The 23598-nt window shown below is 39.8% G+C and overlaps 1 protein-coding gene across 2 annotated transcripts in view; it reads left to right on the top strand.

Annotated features, from left to right (window-relative positions):
• The window catches only part of grb14 (growth factor receptor-bound protein 14), a 109968-nt gene that overhangs the window by 21205 nt on the left and 65165 nt on the right, over positions 1-23598 (top strand). For both annotated transcript variants that reach the window (XM_072262033.1, XM_072262032.1), the window contains exons 2-5: positions 553-709; positions 13829-13950; positions 14639-14710; positions 15440-15577. In XM_072262033.1, the coding sequence (XP_072118134.1) occupies positions 553-709; positions 13829-13950; positions 14639-14710; positions 15440-15577 (489 nt within the window). The remainder of the gene's footprint in view (positions 1-552; positions 710-13828; positions 13951-14638; positions 14711-15439; positions 15578-23598) is intronic.

Below are 23598 nucleotides of genomic sequence, written 5' to 3'. Positions count from 1 at the left end.
AGCTAATGTAATCTGGGTCTGCCTATATCTGCAGTAAGGGCCAGTATCAAGTTATTAGGTAAAATTCACAAGATCTCATTAAAGTCAAACTGATATTAATTGTCAATACTAAGTTAAAGCAGCACTAGATCTGTTGAGGCTGAACGTGCACATCCTAATTCTGAATTATCTGCACAATGACTTTAACCCGATGTCCACAACAAATGACAGTAGGTCAAAATATCATTTGTCTCTCATCTCCAAGTAGGGAACAGGATTGAGAGTAAACTGGGAAAATTTAGAGGTTGCTAAAGAGCCTATCTTGCTAATTTCTGAAATGGCTTTACAAAATTTAAAACTATAATAAGCCTAATAGTTGATGTGATGGTCCAGGTGCAGCCAAGTTTGTTTGCTCTTCAAAGATTGATTTGTAAATCAAACGTGAAGGAGTTTTAATAGATTAAGCAGAATGTTGAAGGATTTGTCCTTTACAACTGTCAATGAGGTGAATATAGGTAAGTAGCAAAATATGACCAACAATTTCACTTTAGTGGGTTATCTTTTTGTGTCCAGGTAATTAAGGTATTTAATGAAGATGGCAGCAGTCACCCTATGGAAGTACCAAGTGACATTGCAGCTCGAGATTTGTGTCAGCTGCTAATAACGAAAAATCAATGTGTTCATGATGGTTCCTGGACTATCATTGAGCAATTGACTCATATGGCCATAGGTAAGTATACTGAATATTTAATATACAAATTAGTACTACATCTTTTCTGTAATACTCAATAGATATCTGTAAATTATCTAGTGTTGTCCATGCAATATAATGCAACTGTAGAGCATGGAAATGGCTTCTGTGGTTGGTCAAAGAAAAGTACAATACAGAAACAGGCCTTTGGCCCATCGAGTCTGTGCTGAGCCATTTAAACTACCCGCTCCTATTGACCTGGACCATAAACCCTCCATACCCCTCCCATCCATATACCTATCAAAACGTTTTTGTAAATAGTGAAATCGAACTTGCATACACCACTTGCACTGGCAGCTCATTCCACACTCTCATGACCCTCTGAGTGAAGTTTCCCCTTGGGTTCCCCTTAAACTTTTCACCTTTCACCCTTAACCTGTGGTTGTAGTCCAACCCAAACCTTCATGCAAATAACAAGCAGACTTTTTCCACTACAGCATTTTCACCCTTCAATCTTCTACATTCTAGGGAATAAAGTCCGGGTCTATACAACTTGTAATTTGGGCCCCAACTCCAACAGCATCCTGGTAAATATTCTCTGCACTTTCTAGAAACATAGAAAACCAACAGCACAATACAGGCCCTTTGGCCCACAAAGCTGTGCCGAACATGTCCTTTCTTAGAACTAGGCTTACCCATAGCCCTCTATCTTTCTAAGCTCCATGTACTGATCCAGGAGTCTCTTAAAAGACCCTATTGTTTCTGCCTCCACCGCCGCTGGCAGCCCATTCCACGCACTCACCGCTCTTTGTGTGGTGTTTTCTTTTTTAAAACTTGCCCCTGACATCTCCTCTGTACCTACTTCCAAGTACCTTTAAAACTATGCCTTCTTGAGCTAGCCATTTCAGCCCTGGGAAAGTCTTTGACTATCCACATGATCAATGCCTCTCATTATCTTGTACACATCTATCAGGTCACCTCTCATCCTCCATCATTCCAAGGAGATAAGACAAAGTTCACTCAACCTATTCTCATAAGGCATGCTCCCCAATCCAGGCAACATCCTTGTAAATCTCCTCTGCACCCTTTCTATGGTTTCCATGTCCTTCCTGCAGTAAGGTGACCAGAACTGAGCACAGTACTCCAAGTGGGGTCTGACCAGGGTCCTATATAGCTGCAACATTGCCTCTCGGCTTTTAAACTCAGTCCCACGACTGATGAAGGCCAATGTACTGTATGCTTTCTTAACCACAGAGTCAACCTGCACAGCTGCTTTGAGCGTCCTATGGACTTAGACCCAAAAATCCCTCTGATCCTCTGCCAAGAGTCTTACCATTAATGCTATATTCTGCCATCATATTTAACCTACCAAAATGAACCACCTCACGTTTATCTGGGTTGAACTCCATCTGCCACTTCTCAGCCCAGTTTTGCATCCTATCAATGTCCTGCTCCAACCTCTGACAGCCATCCGCACTATTCACAACACCTCTAACCTTTGTAAACACAAAATACTCTGCAAATGCTGGGGTCAAAGCAACACTCCAGTGTGTTGTGAATGCTTCCCCTCCCCCACCCCTTTATCTTTCCCCTTACAGGTTTTTCACCTGGAACCTACCAGCCTTCTCCTTCCCACCCTCCCCCCACCTTCTTTATAGGGCCTCTGCCCCTTCCCTCTTCTGTCCTGATGAAGGGTTCCGGCCCGAAACATTGACTGATCATTTCCACAGATGCTGCCCGACCTGCTGAGTTCCTCCAGCGTGTTGTGAGTGTTCCTCTCACCTTTGTGTCATCAGCAAATTTACTAACCCATCCCTCCACTTCCTCATCCAGGTCATTTATAAAAATCAGAGTAAGGGTCCCAGAACAGATCCCTGAGGCAGACCACTGGTCACTGACCTCCATGCAGAATATGACCTGTCTACAACCACTCTTTGCCTCCTGTGAGCAAGCCAGTTCTGGATCCACAAAGCAATGTCCCCTTGGATCCCATGATGCCTCACTTTCTCAATAAGCCTTGCATGGGGTATCTTGTCAAATGCCTTATCTAGTTAAATGTCCTTCCAATAACTAATCAAAATGGAGCGTTGTGTACAAAGTATAATCACACCACTATCAAATAATTGCATCGTATCTTTCCAATTCCTAAATGCTATGCTTGGAAGTGCAGTTTGCCAACCCTACTGTCTGCCCGTGGTGCTGTTTTCAGTGAGCTATGCCCCTGTGCTTCTCGGTCCTGCTGCTACAATGCTCACCAGGGCCCTACTAGTCACTGTACAAGTCCTGCCTTGTTTAATCTCTTAAAGCACAATATCAGACACTTTGCAATTCCTTAGCTCACACCTAGTTGATCAAGATCCGCCTCATAACTTCACAATGTAATGCACCTATTTTTGTATCATCCACAAGCTTACTAATCACATCCTGTAAATTCATATCCAAATTACAAATGGAAGGTCCCAGCACAGACCTATGGCACACTACTAGATGCAGGGCTCCAGATTGAGAAACTCCCCAAAACCATCACTGCTTCCTATATTAAGCCATCTATGAAACCATTCCACCATCTCTGCTGGATCCAATGCATTCTCAACTTCCTGATTAGCCTGCCACAAGGAGCCTTGCTGAAGTTTGGACAAATCCACTACCTTACTCATTTACCTTACTCACTTACTCATTAAGGTTTCAGATACCACTTCTCTCAGAAAACTGGCTATCCCAAATCAAACCCTCTCTAAAGGCTGGTACTACAGAATCCCCTTCAAGCCTGCTGCTTGGCAAATGTTCATTTTCCTGCAAGCAATCTCCTTTCCTTTTTAAATCTTTTTATTAATTTTTCAAAATTACAAACTCAATAATAAAGTTGGTACAAAGAGATTGGAAAAATGTTCATCAACATATATAAAATGAATTTTAAGTAACATAGATATAAAAGACTTCCAAACTCATAATGAGATTAAACATTAAAAAAGAAATAAAAAGAAAAAAAATATATAAACAAAAAAAAAACCCAAAAGAGGAAAAAAAAACCCAAGAAAAAAAAACACAAAACAAGGCTAGACCAACAGCTTATATCGGACATGTTCAATAATGTCGTTAACTCCGCTCCTCTCCTCATATAATTTAAATTTAGAAAAAAGATTCAGGAAGGTCAGATTACATCATATGAAAATGTTGCGTAAAAGGTTTCCAAGTTTCGTCAAATTTAACCCAAGGGTCAAAAATATCACTTCTAATTTTTTCTAAATTTAAACTTAATATAGTTTGAGAACACCATTGGAATGTAGTTGGGAGATTAGTTTCCTTCCACTTCAACAAAATAGATCTTCTCGCCATTAAAGTAACAAAAGCTATCATTCAACAGGCTGAGGAAGACAAAGATCTATGTTCTACCATTGGCAATCCAAAGATTGCCGTAATAGGATGGGGTTTTAAATTGAAACATAGAACTGTTGAAATAATATCAAAAATGTCTTTCCAATATTTTTCCAAAAGAGGACAGGACCAAAACATACGAGTTAAAGAAGCCACTTCAGAGTGACATCTATCACAAGTAGAGTTTATATGGGAATAAAAATGAGCTAGTTTATCTTTGGACATATGAGCTCTGTGTACTACTTTAAATTGTATTAAAGTATGTTTAGCACATATAGAAGAAGTACTAACTAATTGAAAAATTTTATCCCATTTCTCTGTAGGTAGGGAAAGTTGAAGTTCCCTTTCCCATTCATTTTTAATTTTCACTCTTTCATGCAATCTCACTCAATCAACCATGTTGAGATTCCATCCAATCTCTTGATGGCTCAGATTTGTTCTACTGCAATTCAGGACCTTCAGCTGTGAACTCTTTTTTTTCTGTACTACTGTATGTCAAAACAAAAAAAAAAAAAAAAAAAAAAAAAAAATAGTCACTGAACCCAAAGTGTTTGCTGACAGGTACTTCTGCCACTTCTACCTCATTCCCCAGGAGGAGTTCCAGTGTTGAACTTTCCAGTGCATTTCCTCTATATTGATCAAGGAAGCATTTCACAAATTCTGCTTGGAACATGTCTCTTGCACTATGGTTGGCCCACTCAATATTAGGGAAGCTAACATCTTCTCTTCCCCCGCCCCTCTCCCCCAAATTCAGGTGTTCCCAACCATTTTTATGTCATGGACCTCTACATTAAACAAGGGAGTTTGTGAATGCCAGGTTGGGATCTACTGCCCTACACTCCCCTATTATGTTTAAAACCAGCTGTGATCCCCACATCTGACTACTGGGTTTGGGTGGGGGGGGGGGTTGGCCACAACGCAAACCCATTTGTGATCTCCCTTGATCTTCTTGAGGACTTATCACCCACTGAGGCCATCCCGGTAGAATTTAAAAACCTCTAATGGCTTGTCCTCTTTCATGAAGGCATCTGACCTTCTCTTAGCAGCACCTCTGTATCCCAGAACATTTTAGCTGCTAATCTTGTCCTTAGTCATGTTTTGTTATGGCTATGATATCCCAGTTCTCAGACCCAATCCACAATTCGTCTGCCTTCCCAGTCAACCCTCTTGTATAGAAAGAAATTTAGTTTAAACTTTCCTCTCATTGTACTCCAGTCTTTATGACCAAGTTTGCTCTCATTGGCTGCAATATTATCCTTATTTTGTCATCAGCTCTGTGCCCCACCCTTCTCACCCTAGTTTAAACCCTCAAGTGTTATTTAGATGGGAACAGCAACTTTTTGTTTAACTTTAAAACGTATAGTTTGTAGTGCTTGGAATTTAATACAAATTTGTACAAGCTATGATTGAAGATCTTTTGAAAGTGAAGCCATTTTTAATCGGTGGTCATTGTTGTCCAACTAAGTCAAAAGTACGAAACCATATTCTGGATTCTGAACATCTTTATCCTTTTGCTGGTGGCAACTGCTCTGACATGGTTTTCATGTAGTTGGTCATTAGTGATATTTCATCAAATTGAGGTTTATTAATACTATCAGTCATTTTACAACCTCTCTGGATTTTGTCAACAATCAGGTGGGGTATATAGCTGGCAATCTGTCTTTATGCGAGAAATGATTAGATTTGTGTATATGTTTAAACTTCCTCATTTTTAAACACTTTGATAACAACACCAATAATTAAGGACTCGTAACTGAGTATTTCTCCAGTAAATGACCCATGCTGCTGAATTGTAGGTTTTCAGTGATAAGTAACTCTACATTTTTGTGTAGATACTCTTATCTGAAGACTGGTTCCTGAAGTTAATCTGCTAATGTTTTTTAACCCTTTGGTCAGTTGACCAAGTTTAAACGTGAGCAAATGAATGTAAGCAATTTATTAAAATCTAAGGCCATCACCAGCTGACATGTAACAACACGTGTCCCGTTGAGTGTACCTGAACAGAGCTGCTTTAAAATAGAATAAGGTTTCCTCCTCTTCTTCCCCCACCCCCAAAAAAATATGGCAATTTGCTATTCTCTTTTCATAGTAGTAAAAGGGAGCATCTGAATCGAATAAAACAGTCAAATATATGGAATAACTTCAAAAACTGCCTTCAAACCAGTGGAAAGGGTGACATCTGTAGGGATAAAATCTCATTTCTGTTAAGAATTTGTGTAGATGAAGGCTTCTTATATTTTCCTTTAACTCTTTAAGATGCTTCCTGTACTGGACAATCCTGAAAAACTTCCTTCATTTGTTCACTTGAACATCTCTAGATCTCTAAGTCGGAAACTTAGCATCTCTATTCAACTGCCTGGTAACTTGACCCTTGGTCATGTTGGTGCTCACCTTGCATTGCTGCAGATGTTGCTGTGCTGAACATCTGGCACCATCTAGCAAGAATCTGATGCACCTTTGATCACTTAAGTTACTGCATTAATTTGACTTTGCAGTGAAGGAAATTGTATTGAACAAACAACTGTACATTTCCTTTTTCATTTGTAATGTGCTGTCATGTATTGTGGGTGATCATGGTCTTTCCATGACCATTATTGTTCTTGGCAAATTTTTCTACAGGTGCTCACCTCGCCCAGGTGGGACCTGGAGGCTAGAGGACAGAAGGAGTGCTTTTCACCACTTTCAATAGAGACTTGTCTCCGCCTTGCCACCCAACCTTAACCAATATAATTAAAGTTAATCACTAGGATTTAAGTGTAAATTGGAAGAGGATTAAATTTGGTAACAAGACTGAACAGTAGTTGTGGGGAGGGGGAAATGGACAAATGTAATTTGGTAAAATTGGATTTAATCTTTAGTGTCTGACAAAATCTGACATTTGATATACCATATTGCCAGTGAGGGCTTGATCATACTGTTAAAGAATATTTATTTGTGTATAGGATGTGGGTGTTGTTCACTATCCCTGATCGCCTTCAAATGTGGTGGTGAGCCTTTTCTGATTCACTGTGGTATATGGTCCTCCCATTGCACTATTAGTTAGAATATTCCGGGATTAAAGGAATATCAGTGTCAACTTGTCAGCCTTGTATGACACACAGAAAGGGATTTTGCTTTGAGAAACAGGGACAGTGGGTGCATGGAGATGCCAGGGGCCATAGGCATTGGATATGATGCCACAGAAGCTTTGCCAATTTACAGCAATGCATCTTGTGGCTGGTGCTTTTTGCAGAATGATGACATTGTCATGCGCTGTCATGATGTAGGCGATCACAGTGAGCATGATTGTTCTTGGCCAACTTTTCGGCAAATGATTTGCCATTGCCTTCTGGGCAGGCTTTACAAGACCCCAACCATTATCAATACTCTTCAAGGTTTATGAACATGAGAGTCCAAACTGTACTGGAACTCCAAAGCAATACATATGCTGGAGGAATTCAGGTCAGGCAGCGTCAATGGAAAGGAATTAAAGGTGATATTTAGGCTGAGACTCTTCTCCGAGGTCGTCTGCCTGATGTCAGTGGTTTCATAACCAGGATTTGCGGGATGCACCAGCTGCTCGTAAACCACTCACTGCCTGCTGCCATGGCTTCATGTGACCCTGATCGGTTGGGGGCGGTGGGGTGGGTGCTAAGCAGATGGTGCACCTTGCCCAAGGGCGATGTGCAGACTAGCGGGGGAAGGAGTACCTTCTACCTCCTTTGCTAGACATATCTTCAACCATGCAGTATGATATACCAGGGACAAGGAATAAATGCTTTTATAGTGACCCCTCCTATTCCCCGCTCCGGCCCCCTGCTACCTCTTTCTTACCTATCACCTCCCCCGAATCCCCCTTCCTTCCCTTTCTCCTATGGTCCACTCCCCCTTCCTATCAGATTTCTTCCTTTCTAGCCCTTGCCTTTTCTACCCACCTGGTTTCACCTATCACCTTTTAGACTATCCTCCTTCCTCTTGCCCCCCCCAACCCTTTTTCTGGTGTCTTCCCCCTTTTTCAGCCCAGAGGGGTCTCGGCCTGAAACGTCAACTGCTCATTCATTTCCATAGGTGCTGTCTGACCTGTGTTTCTCCAGCATTTTGTGTTGCTTTGGGTTTCCAGCACCTGCAGAACCTTGAGTCCTGAATTGAATGGATAGTGAAGTGAAATTTACTTAAATTTTGTATATTTAAATTAGGTACGATAGGCAAGTCCAAGGTGTTTCAGTTGTAAGGTAGACAATGTGGTGTTTATACTGACAGTGAAATGAAGCCTAAACTGCTGGAGGTGCTGTTAAATGGTGAAAGCAAATTGTTTAAATGGACAGACTTGTCTTTGTACACACATCACTGAAAGCCAATATGCCAGGATACAGGCCACTGGGGGAGGGTAAAAGAGCTGCTATTTTTTCAGTGAGGCAGCTCACTCAGTTTGGATTGGGTGCATCCCAAAAGGATGAATGCTGCTGGGCTAGTGGGAGAGGCAGGTACATCGACATTTAATAGACTTGGTACTAAAATAATAGAAAAATGGAAGGCCATATAGGAAGGAAGGAAGGGTTGGATTGACCTTGAGAGTATGTTAAATAGTTAACACATGGGCTAAAAGGCCTACATTGTGCTGTAATGTTCCCTTCTAGTTCTAACTGAATTTTTTAATTCCAGTTTAACCACCATGTTCCTTTTGCTCTCATCAGTTCATACAGCTTTTAGGCTTTCACCTTTTCCCTTATCTTCACTGTTCCACCCCCAGTGTAAACCTTCTCTCCACCCTCCCCCCCCCCCCCGAAATCTGGTTCAGTCTATCCATTTGTCATCGTGTCTACTCTTCCAGTTGCCGGTTTGACTCTCCCGACCCCATATAAAAGCCTATTTTCTGCTGCATAACTAAATTGCAGTGGTGTGTATATATATCTATATATTAAAGGGTTAAATTAAGTAGTGCAAAAAAGGGGAGGGGGGGAGAGAAGAGAAGTAGTGTTCATGAGTCCAATGTCCATTTAGAAACCAGGTGGCGGAGGAAAAGCTATTGTTGAATCGGTGTGCCTTCAGGCTCCAGTACATCCCTGTTGGTAGCAATGAGAAGAGGGCATGTCCTGGGTGATGGGGGTCTTTTTGACGGATGCTGTCTTTGAGGCATCAGTCCCGGAGACGACAGAGGCCAGTGCCCATGACAGAATTGATTAACTACAACTCTGAGTTTATTTCGATCCTGTGCAGAACCCCCCTCCCCTCCCACCCCATAACAGACTGTGATGCAACCAGTTAGGATACTCTCTATGGTACACCTATAGGAATTTGTGAGAGTCTTTGGTGACAAACCAAATCTTGAACTAATGAAAGACGGCCACTGCTGTGTCTTTGTAACTCCATTGATATGTTGGGCCCAGGATAGATCACCAGTAAACTTTGAAATATTTATGAAAATCTTTGCTATGTGAACGTGTGTGCCAAAATAATAAATGAAAGGTCCAGCAAATCGGCTTATTCAAAATGCATTTAAGACTGTAAGGGAACTGAAGATGTGGAAAAAGAATTGGGTATTTACAAAGGGCATGTTCAGCTTTATTTCAATCTGTTTAATTATCTGGGAATAGGAAAAGGAGAATTTAGTTCAAAATATTGGAAGAACTTGATTAAGATGTTGCCCCTCGTGCTGTTGCACAAATGGAAGCATGAATGATGGCACTTTAAGATCTAATGAACTACTGGAGAGTGGAAGTACAGATCCAAATTTTATTTAATGAAAATGACAAGCCTGAATGGCTTTTCAGGCAAAAGAGCAGGAAAATGAAATGGTCCCTTCTGAAGAGTTGGAATGGGCAATTCCTGTACTAGCTCACTACTTCCCCTCTTTTCAAATAGCTGCTATTATACTTTAGGCTTTTTAAGATTTGCTGTCTAACCTAAATGATCATTTATTGTAGAGCATTATCAGTTCACTGCTCTGTGGAGAAGCTAATTATTAATTGATCCTACAAGGATTAGTTTTCAGGCCATTCTTCTTTAGAATGATCTGACTTCCTGGCATTTACACAGATGGGATAAATGGAAAATGGAGATGATAAAGGCCAAGCATGTGAATTGCATCCAAGGTCAAATCTAGGTTGAGTGATCAAGAATAATCTGGTTGGTTTAACACACTTCAAGGTTTGCATGTACTGTACTGTTGAATGAGATTGTTAAAAGTATTCAGACATTGTGAAAACAAATTTTTCCTTGCATAAGAATTTGTTCATGCCTCACTTTAAAAACTGCCTCTTGCTCTGTTCATCCAATGTATGGCACTAGAGCCTCTATAGATGGTTCAGACGAGGGCCACTTACTGGCAGACCATTTCGCTGAACACCTACGCTCTGTCCGCCAGAAAAAGCAGAATCTCCCAGTGGCCACGTATTTTAATGCCACGTCCCATTCCCATTCTGATGTGTCTATCCATGGCCTCCTCTACTGTAAAGATGAAGCCATACTCAGGTTGGAGGAACAACACCTTGTATTCCGCCTGGGTAGCCTCCAACCTGATGGCATGAACATTGACTTCTCTAACTTCCATTAATGCCCTTCCTCCTGTTCTTATACCATCCCTTTATTTATTATTTTTTTCTTTTTTCTTTTTTCCCTCTATCTGTCCCTCAATAACTCCTTGCCTACTCTCCATCTTCCTCTGGCAGTCCCCTCCCTTTCTTTCTCCCTGGGCCTCCTGTCCCATGATCCTCTCCCTTCAGCCTTGTATCCCTTTTGCCAATCAACTTTCCAGCTCTTAGTTCTATCTCCCCCCCCCCATCTTCTATCATTTCATATCTCCCCCTCCCACTTTCAAATCTCTTACTATCTCTTCTTTGTTAATCCTGACGAAGGGTCACAGCCCGAAACGCCGACTGCACCTCTTCCTATGGATGCTGTCTGGCCTGCTGCATTTCACCAGCATTTTGTGTGTGCCACTTACTGAGTAGCTTGTTGGAAAGTTTGGTTTTTGTGGTTATCTAGGGGAGGGGGAAGACTAGCTTTTGGTTTTGATAAAGATAATGTCATTTATGTATCTAAATTTATTGTCTCTTTAAAAGTTTGTAACAGAGCAAATTTGCAATTATTTAAGGAGGTAAAATAAATTCCAAACTTGTTCCAACATGGTAACCAAGTGAAGCTAATTTTGAGGTATGAAGTGTTGGAGGATATCTTCCAGTCATTCTTTCAAATTAACTGAGCAAGGTTTTAGCTAAAACCAATGAGCTTTGAGGCTGCTGGCAACCAATTTAAAATAATCTGGGAAACTTTCTAGTATTTTTTTTTTTTTGTAACTTCAAAACATTAAATTTATCCAAGGGAGTCTGAAATGCAGATCTAACCTGGTGTTTACTGAGGTGTACATGTATCACATAGTAGCATGTTGACATATGGAATTTGTGTATTTGTACACAACTCAATTAAGCAATGCTTAAATTAATATATACACAAGATTATTCAAATACTACTGAAAAACTAGATACACAACAGGTGATCTTGATAGTTGAACCAGAATTATTTTCACAGCAATGCCACCACTTGTGGCTAATCCGTTCTGCTCATAATCCCTGACTTCACTTCCCCTTTTTTTTCTGCCCCTTGTTTATTGCGAGATGCTACTTCCACAGCTTCTAAACTCCTGATTTCTAGTGGGGCTCTGAATTCAGTTTCAATTGCCATGTGCTTTCAATATTAAAGGTTTGGCATCTCTACCCTGAGTTTTCCAATGTCTAATTTCATTACAAAACCAACCTCAATATGACCCATTAACTTATTTATATCAACTTTTTGCATCTGATAGCAACTTTTGCACAGAATTCAATGTCACAGATCTTGTACAGAAGCCTTCTTGCTATTTTTCCTACCCCTGTATCTTGCCAAATGTAGCGAATTTTGCTTTAGTAAGATTTTAAAATCAAAACTGGAGATGTGAAGCAAATAGCAGGTATGAAATTTTGTTCTGAGGAAAGTGGATGCAAGGAATAGTTCTACTGGAAAACATGTTTACTAATGTGTGCAGAGGTACAGTGAAAACTGTTGTGATGCTATCAATATGGATCATTTCATTACAATAGTGCATTGAAGTAGAGGTAAAACAATAACAGAATACAAAGTGTTGGTTACAGAATGCATTACAGGCAGTCAATAAGATACAAGGCCATAATGTAGATTGAGGTCAATTCCATCTTGGCATACTAAAGTTGTTCAATAGGATAGAAGCTGTTCTTAAGCTTTACAGTATGTTTTCAGACTTTTGTATCTTCTGCCTAAGGGGGGTGGGGAGGAGAAGAGAGGTGAATGTCCAGGATGTGCAGGAACTTTGATTACGCTGGCTGTTTTACTGAGGTAGTGAGAAGTGTGGCCTGTTTTCTGTGATGTGCTTCAGTTCCCTTGAGTCATGGGCAGAGCAGTTGCTGAACATCTGGATAGGGTGTTTTCTATGGTTTATCAATTTACAAATTGAGGATCAGAGGACATGTCTTTTATTTTTAAGCTTGAGGAAATCTAGGTGTTTTTTCTGGCCATGGTTTCTGTGGCCCAAAAGGATATTGGTGGTGATCTGTCTGAGGAACTTTCAACACGCTTGGTATCAGCACCACTGATGTAAGTGGAAGAGTATGCACTGTCAATGACCAATTGATCTGATTTGTTGACATTGAGGGAAAGGTGGTTGCCATGACACCATGCCATTTGGCACTTTATCTCCTTCCGGTACTGTCTTGCTATTTGAAATTTGGTGTACTACATCTCTACAAATTGCAGAGAAAGTTTGAGAATCTGTCCAGTCGTAAATGTATTGGGAGTGGAGTAAGAGGCTGAGGATGCAGCTTTGTGGGAACAATTGAGAATTGTTGCTACTTAGCCTTGTGGTCTGCAAGACCTGCAGCAGCATCAAGGCACATTAAATTAGATGAGCAGCTTAAGAAAATCATGAATAATTTCTACCTTTTTCTAGTTGTGAAGAATGCAATTGGAGCTACATCCTTTTGGTGCAAGTTGACCATGGTGTTGATGTACTGAGGTAGCGATTAGGGTTGTGCAGGTTTGAGAATCAGTAAAAGGGAAGTAACTCTTGATATTAGTAGCGTGGGATTTTTTTTTTTTACCTTGTTCCTCCTGCCCATTGTTAACAGCAAGAAGATAGCTTGGCCTGTGTCTTGAGAAAGCACCTCGTAGAATACTTTTGCTGGTCTGCAAGGGTGTGCCTACAATGTATTGGGCAGAGTTGACTACCCTCTGCAGCTTGCACCTACTAAACATTCAAATTGCCATACCAGACCATGATGCAACTGTTCAGTACATCTGTAGGTGTTTTAGTTTTGGGTGACATGTCATGTCTCCCTAACCTTCATGTTCTGTGAAGAATTTTGCATCAAAGTGCAAATACTTTGGAACTGCTATATTAAAAATAAGGCTAGGCAAAGGTAATCCTATTTGTGTGCTAGGGCCTGTTGGTATCTTATCAAAAAATGCGAAAGAAACTTAAATGCAATGATATACTTTAAAAGACTCATAAACTTGAAAGAGTGGAAAGTGAAGCTTGTAGAATCTCCACTTGCACATTCTTAATAGTAAAATAAATTGAGTAACCATTGTAGTTGGAATCAAATTGATCACCCCTTTAAATCATAATTATAAGATTTGCAATAACCACTAACTTCTAGTGCAACATTCAATCTTGTGAGATGCTAGTAAAATCAACCTCGTTCCATTAGCTGTGTGACCACTCATCTAATGGACTATTCTTAAAAGAAAGACTAAGGGTTTAATTCTCTGGAATTCTATTTTTTATCCTCTGTATAGAAAGAATTGTAGAAGATCATGAATCAGTGATTCAGGTACAATCAAGTTGGGCGATGGATGCAGACTGTAAATTATACTTCAAAAAATGTAATGCCAAATATGAATACTTTAGAAATCCAACGGTAAGTGAGATCAGCTATTTGAATCTATAATAGTTCAATTGTTTTATATTATCAATATTGATTTAGGAGATAAAATGAGAGAATAATAACACTGAGGGAAATGTATTACTTTATCTGAGTGTTTAATTTTATAAACGTTCTTTATTTTTGTGCACACTTAAAGTGCATTGTAAAGGTTATTTACCTTTAATGGAATATTGGCAAATAAGCTTTTGTTTTTTTTAGGGGTTGAGATTTTATGGTAAATGGCAGGAAATTATCCATGCAGATTATATACCTGGAAAACTGGTGCACTTAGTATTTTAACTAAAAGTGGGGAAGTGCACATGCACTTAAGTAATTGTGTATACAACAACTTAGCTTTTCCATTTTCGTTCAAGTCAAAGTTCTAAAGATTGAATCTAAGTTTAAACCAAGTTTTGCTGACCAGAAGGAATTGGTTTTCGTACATTCAGCTAGACTTTTGAAGTTGGTAACTATTTTGAAATGCCAGAGGTTTCATATGTTAAATTTTTCAACAAGTTCAGAAAATGGGATTTTAGTACAAATTTCAAATAAATGCAAGAGGTCCTGAACTCTAGCTGGACTAAGGTATGTTGAATAAGAATGATGTGATCAAAATGCTGTGTTGCAAAGTACAGAACTCCATGCAAGAATTTGTTCAATTGTGTTTTATTTTCTCTCCTAGTTTTTCCCAGAAAGCATGGTGTCTAGCTGCAATGAAACAAAAGAAACTTTAAGTTATTCACAGTTGACACAGGTGAGGAATTGCAAACAATGATACTAAACTGGGAATAGCAATAGTTTTTAAAACTATTTGTCTGAGTTGCTGGGGTGAGCTGATTTGAATGAAAACTAGGTCAAAAAGTAGTTTAGCAGTTTCAAAGAATCTTGGGCAAGTGTAGACGAAAGTGAACTTAATTTGAGCCGGTGGTAAGAATATAGAAATATTGGCAATCATTCAAAAGAAGAATGAGTAATTACGCACTTCGGAAAATTTGAGGTGACTGGATATGGAATGGTTAGGGGAGGCAGAGGCACTGGATGGCAAGCAGCAGATTTTTTTGTATAGTTGAACATTGGTGAAATTTATTTGTGAAGGTCGCTTCACAAAATAGCACTTTATCAGATTTTGGGCCTTTTGATACATAACAACCTTACAGGCATGCACAATAATCTCTCTCAATATAGTTCACAATCTGATGTATCTTACGTAGTTGACTGGTCTGAATAAGGCCCTCAAATGGCAGTTCTTGCATACAGAAGCAAGTCTTAATGGATGGGTTCTGTTTGGTTTTAAGGGTACCTGACTGCCACCTCAGTGTAAAGTATTCCTGAGCTGAGTCAAAGTCCCCATCTCCATGTTACAATTTCTATCACAAACATTTCCACAACTTGCTGTCCAAATTGACTGTTTTACATGAGCAAGAAAACTTGATTAAAAGCTGATCCTTTGATTTGTACTTACTTTTACAAATTGTTTGCTTAGGAGTTCCTGAGTTCAAGAATGTGTCCTGAAATTCATGGGTATCTCCAAAGTAGAGAGCAAGGAAAGAAGAGCTGGAAAAAATACTATTTCATCTTGCGAAGATCTGGATTGTATTTTTCTACCAAAGGAACATCAAAGGTAAGAAAATGATGCAAATTTAATTACATTCTGAAATTGTCCTGCTCAATTTTAACACTGCAAAAATTTCAGTCTCCAGTTTAAGTGTTTTAACTCAGAATAACAAGAAATTTGAGTCTCTTGGCTGCTGATTACATGATCAATGTTTGTAGTGGCCATTATACTTGTGGAAAAATAGTGACATGCTGAAATATCTAAGAGCATGAAATTCAAAGTGGCTCCACAGATTCCTGAAGAATTTGGATAAGTTTTTAAATGCACAAGAAGGCTCAGTGGCAAGTCAGCCTTTGTCATGTTTAGTGAAGATGAGTATTAGGTTATGGTAGGATGATTCTGGTCAATGCAGTACTGGAAGAAATTGGCTCCAAAAAGTGCATGGGATATTGCTCAGCATAGAATTGAGAGTGGCAGGGTATTGGTGGATGTGTAAAGCACTCCTTCCCACTGCTCGCCTGTAGGTCACCCTTGGATAAGGTTTAGCACCTGCTTAGCCCCCTGATCAGGGTCAAGTGAAGCCATGGGAGCAGGGGGTGGATGGTCATATGAACGGCTGGTGCATGTCAAGTCCTGATTATGTGACCACTGATGCCATCGTCATAGACTGTGATCACCTACATCACATGACACAGCACTTGACGAACAAGAATTATTTGAGTTGAAAGTGACCTGTTTGGTTAGCATATCTTTGGAACAATGGAGATTGGAGGAAGATGTTACAGGCTAATGGAAAGATCAGTGTAGGCAGGAGGAATGAGTCAGACTTGTTTTCTTAGTTTTATAACTATGTGATCTGAATTTGGACGTTGGAGAATCAAGGGGACAGCTTGGAATTTCCCTTGATTCTCCAAAGGGTATTTTGGTCTTGAATTTATTACATGCAAGATACCTGGATGGATAAGTCTGGGGGGAGTAAACTCAATAACAGATTTTTAACATGTACACAGTGGGTTTAAAATTAACCTGTTTACCACTTTTCCTCAGTCAATTTCTCCAATACGTCATCAATTTCAGTCTTAAAATTTCATTCCTATTTGCTATTTCCACATGAATTTAATCTGTCTGCATCTCTCCGAGTTTGGGTGCTCATTTGAGAATCAACAGAATCTTGATCATGTGGCCATCTTACTACAAAACTTAACCATAGGGTATCTTTTCCTGTGTACCTGGTAATGAAAGTATGACTTGCTGTGTTGAAACCCTAAATAGGGTCTTGCTTTAATAAAAATAGAATTCCTAATTCTGTGGTACTTGAGGTTGTGTGACTTTGCAGAGAAGTCCCCTCTGCTGTCTGCCCCTCTGTGCTGTGAGCTGAAGTCTGTTTGTAACAGTCAGTCAATCTGTAGTGAGTCTGAAGCGGTACAACTTCTGGTAGCCAACTATGTCACCGTCCTCTAATGGCACTCGATGGCTTAGTGGGATACCTTGGGATGGACTGGCTCGCTCTGACACCACCCCTTAGAAACTCTGCTTAACATGTACAATTGTAATTGTTGCTTTTCCCTTTGAGTTTGTTTTGCACTCTCCTCCCTTTCCCTTTCCCCTGCCCAACTCGCTGTACACCAGGAATCGCAGCTTGATGTAGGCACAAGTATGGAAGCTGACTGCACCTTTGTATTCTATAGAAATTGAGTTAATTCAAAGCTCAAATATAACTGGTTGGTTTAAAAACAGGAATACTTGGTATATTTCTACTGTCACTGGTCAAAGTGACTTGAAACACTAAATCTGGAAAGCCTTAATATTAATATTCATCTTTTGCTTTTCTTGTCTCTCTTAATCTCATTTTGCTTCCATATGTTTCTGATAACAAATTCCATAGCTAAGATATTAAAGCTTCTCCCCCTTGGGTAACCTTTTGCAGAGGTGACTAGTGTGTATGTCTGTGATATAATTTCTTCAAGTGAACTGATCTGTCCAAACAATTAAGCTTTCCTATCACCTTCTTGCTACTTCATGTCAATTGTTGACGCCCATTGTTTGTCCTCCACTTTCCACCTTTTGGAAGGATGGGTTGTGGAAGTTTGCAGGTTAAATGAGGACCAACTAAAAGACTAGGCAATATTGGGAGAGCTGCTTTGTCTGCACTGGAACTGACTATTTGCCATTATTATTCACAAATGATACAAAGCATTAACTTAGGATCTGGATATCACTTGTATAGCTAATTTATTTACCACCTTTTAAAATACTGCTTGCTAAGCCATTTCAAAGTAAATTTGTCAAAGTATATAATGTTCCCTAAGATGCATTTCCCAAGAGGGGGAGAAAAACAGGACTAGCTACCACTCAAAGATGAGGAAATCTTCAGATGCTGGAAATTCAAGCAGCACACAAAAAACGATGGTGAACGCAGCAGGCCAGGCAGCATCTCTAGGAAGAGGTACAGTCGACGTTTCGGGCCGAGACCCTTCGTCAGCACTAACTGAAAGAAGAGATAGTAAGAGATTTGAAAGGGGGAGATCCGAAATGATAGACGGGAGGGGGAGGGATGGAGCTAAGAGCTGGCAAGTTGATTGGCAAAAGGGATACAAGGCTGAAGAATCTACTACTCCATGTGCTTTTACAGTTGTGAATCAACCTGGCCCACCTCATTTTAAAAAAAATTGTGGCTTTATTAGTTTCCCAAGATGTGATCTCATAATCAAATCAAACTTCTCCCAAATGAAATTAATCTTAAATGGGTTGATCACTGCACTATGCTAACAAGCTGTATTAAACTTGTAATTAACCAATTATAAGATAATGTTTCTTTTTTGAAAGATTTCAGAATTTTACAATAAGATTAGAGAATTGCAAAAGCCATTTACACTCTAATTGACCTGTAAACAGAAACTAATGGAGCTGATATTTGCAGAGTTATTAATATTGTGTTGTGCTATACTAATTTGCACAAGCTCAATGAAACTCATTGTTTTGAGTTTAGAAGCTGCTTTGAAATTGATGAAAAATTTAAAATTTGAATTTATTAATGTTTTATTGTAGAGTTTAATATCCTTTATCTTCTAAAGTTTTGGGGATTTGAAACTGGAGATGCCTCTAACCCACATCACAGCCCCTAATTTACAAAATAAGAAACTGGTACAAAATTAAATTAATTTTGAATATTTTTGCGCAGACCTGTAATTGGCCATCACTAACCTTTGCCAGGGTATTCGAGCTTCAGCAAGACTAATTGCTTTTGAAGTGAATGTTGTATGGGGTATGTAGATTTTTGTCTGCAGCTGGAATTTTCTTAACATTTAAATATTTAGAATGAGGGCAGTTTTCAAAACAAAATCCTGCTCCGAGCAATGGTTGGTCCACACGACTGTTATTAAAAATAGGAGCTTTGAAGTAGAAACACCCTAGTTTGTCAAATCAAGGATTGTGTTCAGAAACCTTGGATGACGAGAGATGTAAATTTAGTCGAGAGAAGCAAGTTGTATTTAGGAAGCTGAAATCGGGCTGGGCATTAAGGAATATGAAGCAGCAAAGAACTCAAAGGCCAGAAGAGTCCCTGGCAAGTTGAAACGCCAAGCCATTTTATACAAGAGGATAGTGAGGATGGACCTGAAGGATAAGAAAATTAGGGTTGAACTGGAGGAGCAGTTTGAGGGTACTAAATTGGTACGTTGTAATTGACTAGACTAAACCAAACCATTCAAGCTGTAACTGGGAGTCTTTATTTACTTGATCTGCAGATCATCTAAATCTCCCCCTCGTGACAAATGTTTTGAAGTTTTTTAAACAGTTAAATAACATATAAAACATATCATATGCAACATGTATGTTAAATGATAAATGTTAAATAAGACCATAAGACACAGGAGCAGAAGTCGGCCATTCGGCCCATCGAGTCTGCTCCGCCATTTTATCATGAGCTGATCCATTCTCCCATTTAGTCCCACTCCCCCGCCTTCTCACCATGATTAACTGATTAAATGATTAACTAGTTTCAATGGCTATAAACGGTTTAACTGTTTGAGTCAGGGAACTGCAGGATGCCTTTTACAAAGACTCATCCCAACTAGCGGAACCCCTTTGAATATTAAATATTAATAAAATATTGAATCTGAGTATTAAATCTGTTCAAAGCTCAAACAACTCCAGATGTCTTAATTATAATTTAGCATTGTGAGATGGCTCAAAGATGCAACTAGCCAGATTAAGTGATGAAACAGATCTGTCCTGAGCTGGACATTAAGTGGCAGGGATGTAAAAGATTCTACAGATGCTGGGATTTTTGAGTATCAATGTTGGAGGAACGCAGCAGTTCAGGCAGCATCTGTAGAGGGAAACCAGTGTTTTGGCTGGGAACCTTCAAGTTGCAGTGAAGTACCTTTAACATCAGAATTGGATTATGTATAATATAGCCATCTGCCATTTTGATGTGAAGTTTTCAGTGACCACCAATAATGTGAATATTCATGTTGTCTTCTCTTGTGTAGTTTTTTTTCAGTAGGATAAAATCAATGTCTCACACCATGGTTTTGCTAACATTAAATTATCATTTGAAGTTGTATTGTAAACAGGTTTTATCTGGAAGACAGGTTCTCATTTGAATTAGCTATATTCACAATTCTGTACCTCCCTACAATGACTGACTAAATCTCTGACAAATGGCTTGCATTAGAATCACAAGGGAGGACATGAATGATACTGAGGTTAGTGAAGAGAATGCTAATATTTTCCGGGCATTTTGGTACCGTAAAGGAGAAGGTGTTTGGACTCTTGAACATAAGATAATGCAAAGTCTGGTGGATCTATCCCAGAATGAGAGGAGTGTGTCCTTGATAGATCCTTGTATTCTCCCTTGTCTCAAGACTGGGATAAGACAATAATCCCATGTGATGTAGGAGCAGAATTGAGCCATCTGGCCCATTAAGCCTCCTCTGCCATTTTATCATGGCTGATCCAAATTTTCCTCTCAGCCCCAATCTCCTGCTGCTTCCCGTATCCCTTTATGCCCTGACCAATCAAGAATGAAGTGGGGAATGGGGAAAAACCCAGCAAATAATAGGTGACTCTTAAATCAATAATGGGGAAATGATTAGAGGAGGTTCTGGCATAGGATTTGAAAAAGCATAGGAACATTAGGGACAGTCAGCATAGCTTTATGGTGGGGGGAGAACAGTATGTTATGAACAATTTAAATTTTCTGTAGAAGCTGGAGTGGAGTAAGGTGCTTGACAAAGCTGTGGGTTGATCCAGAAGATTGTCAGATGGGATCCATGGTGACTTTGTATATAGCAATCAAATTTGGTTGAACTTCGACAGGGTAATGGCGACATGTTTCTCTGACTGGAGGCCAATGATCAGTGGGGTTCTGGGGGAATTGGTGCTGGAACCTATTTTGTGATACATGATTCAGATGAAATTATGCTTGTGTTTGACAACATCCCTTTCTTTCTAAAAACTCCATTTTTTGTCTGTAAGGGATATAGCAGGATTTAAGACCATTTGGCTGATGGCATTTAATATAGTCACCAATTGAATTTAATAAGCTTGAGGCTCTGCACTCTGGTAGGTCAAATATAAGGAATGATTTAAAAATGTGAAGAGTGAAGCACAAAGCAGGAGGAGCTCTGCAGGACAGGCAGCGCCCATTGGAGAGAACGGACGAATCACATTTTGGGTCAATGGCAGAATCTTTGAGAGCGTTGACATAGAGGAATCTTGGGACAAGTCCACAACTCCCCTTAAGAGTGGCAACACAAGTTGATGGTGTGCTTTAAAAAGGTATATGACATGGTTGCCGTCATTGGTCAGGATGTGGCGTGTAAAATTGCGAACTTGTGTGTTACAGCTGTATAAAGCTCAAGTTGGGCCATATTTGAGGTACAGTATTGCATGTAGTTCTGTTAGCTGCATTGTAGGACAGATGTGGAAGTTTGGAGAATGCCAGCACAAGGAATTTGTAGGTCCTACCAAAGGAGGTGGCTGAATATACTCCTTGCCCATCCCTCTGGGCTTCCCCCCTTCTTTCTCCCTGGGCCTCCTGTCCCATGATCCTCTCATATCCCTTTTGCCAATCAACTGTCCAGCTCTTGGCTCCATCCCTCCCCCTCCTGTCTTCTCCTATCATTTTGGATCTCCCCCTCCTCCTCCCACTTTCAAATCTTACTAACTCTTCCTTCAGTTAGACCTGACGAAGAGTCTTGGCCAGAAATGTCGACTGTACCTCTTCCCAGAGATGCTGCCTGGCCTGCTGCGTTCACCAGCAACTGTTATGTGTTGCCAGAGATGAAGCATATGGGCACACAACGATTATAAGGCTGTGGTTCACTGCGGCAGCTAGGATAAGTTTAATTTGGCATAGCGCAGAAGATCCTATTCTGGTACTGACTGCTACAAAAATGCTTTTGTTTTCAAGGATTAAGTTAGTAATATTTGGCAATTGTTTGTCATTTATTTGTGTAGCAGTCAAATTGAAATTTGCCTGTGATTATTGATCAGTAATTTTTCAGTATTCCCGGTGAGGAGGAATCTGTAATACAAGGCATTACATAGAATGTACTTGTATTTTTCCTGACTAGTCTGTCTGAACTTTACTCTTCCTCTAATCCAATCTGAGCAGCATTCTCTTTTCCTCAAATGCTTATCAACTTGTCTGTGCAAGTGACTTTTTGAGTATGTGTTGATCTGGTGCATTGAACCTGTCTCAGGGTCATGGAATGAAGGGTGCATCTGTGAGAATTCATGGAAGATCCAATTGTATTTTTTAAGTTTTTTTTTTTATTAAGACAGTTTCAGAATCCAGTTTAATTTTGCTGGTATGCTGTGAAATTTGTTATGCAGTAGCAGTACACTGCAATGCATAATAAAAACTGAATTAGATAGGAGTGTATTTAAAAACTGAAGTATTACGTAGAGGAAGAAAGTGAGGCAGTCCAGTCACAAAAGGGATTTTCAGCATCTGCAGATTTTCCAAGTGACACAATGCTGGAGGAACTCTGTCCTAGTAGCATCTATGGAAGAGAGTACAGTCGATGCTGATGCATCTCAGCCCAAAACAGTGGAGAGAATAAAGATGAGTTAGTTAGGTGAAGGGGAGGGAGAAATGCAAGGTGATGGGTGAAACTAGGAGGGGGAGAGGTGAAGTAAAGAACTGGGAAGTAGACTAGTGAAAGAGATACAGCACTGGAGAAGGAATTAATGACAGAAGGCCATGAAAGAAAAGAGTAGGTGCAGCAGAGGGAGATGATGGGTTGTCAAGAAGAAGAGGTGCGAGAGGAAAAGAGGGATGGGGAATGGAGAAGTGGGGGGTCCATTACTAGAAGTTCAAAACCTATGTTCATGCCATCTGATTGGAGGCTACCCAGAGAGAATACAAGTTGTGGCTCCTCCAGATTGTGTGGCCGCCTCACTACGGTAGAGGAGGCCAAGGATGAATATGTCAGAATGGGAAATGGAATTAAAATGGGCGGCCAATAGGAGATCATGCTTTTTCTGGCTGTGCTTGGCGAAGCACTCTCACGATTTACATCAGGTCTCACTGATGTACAGGAGGCTACACCGGGAGTAACAGATGCAATGGATGACCTCAAAAGTTAATGGTAGTGTTCAATGTTCGTTCAGAAATCTGGCAGAGGAAAACTGTTCCTGAATTACATTCAGAACCATATTGCACTTTTCTTTCTGCTTCAGATGTGTGAATTGGTCATTTACTGGGGTAAGTAAAATAAAATTTAACTGTGGTAGGTTTATTCAAAGATTAATGATTTAATAAATGTTGTACAAAATGGTTGAACAGTATTCTAGAAAGTGAACTTCAGAATTTATTTACAGTTTGAAACTTGTGTTCTTGGAAAATGTAGCAGTGCTGGTGTCATTAATTAGTGTATCCTTTACTGAAACCACTTTCTCAAATGAGAAATAACTGGTGTCCTAAATTTAAGTTATTATCTGAATAAAGGGTTTCATGAATAACTTGTGATTTAAAATTTGTGCTGTTCTCACTTTTTTCTAGGTGATCTTTGTACATGTTAACAAGTATGAACATTAACTGAAGTTGCTAAGAATTAATAGTAGAGCATTTTACC

The sequence above is a fragment of the Mobula birostris genome, chromosome 6 (genome assembly GCF_030028105.1).
Source record: "Mobula birostris isolate sMobBir1 chromosome 6, sMobBir1.hap1, whole genome shotgun sequence".
Classification (NCBI taxonomy): Eukaryota; Metazoa; Chordata; class Chondrichthyes; order Myliobatiformes; family Myliobatidae; genus Mobula; species Mobula birostris.
The sequence above is the reverse complement of the archived record's forward strand: the minus strand, read 5'-3'. Positions and strand labels throughout refer to the sequence as shown.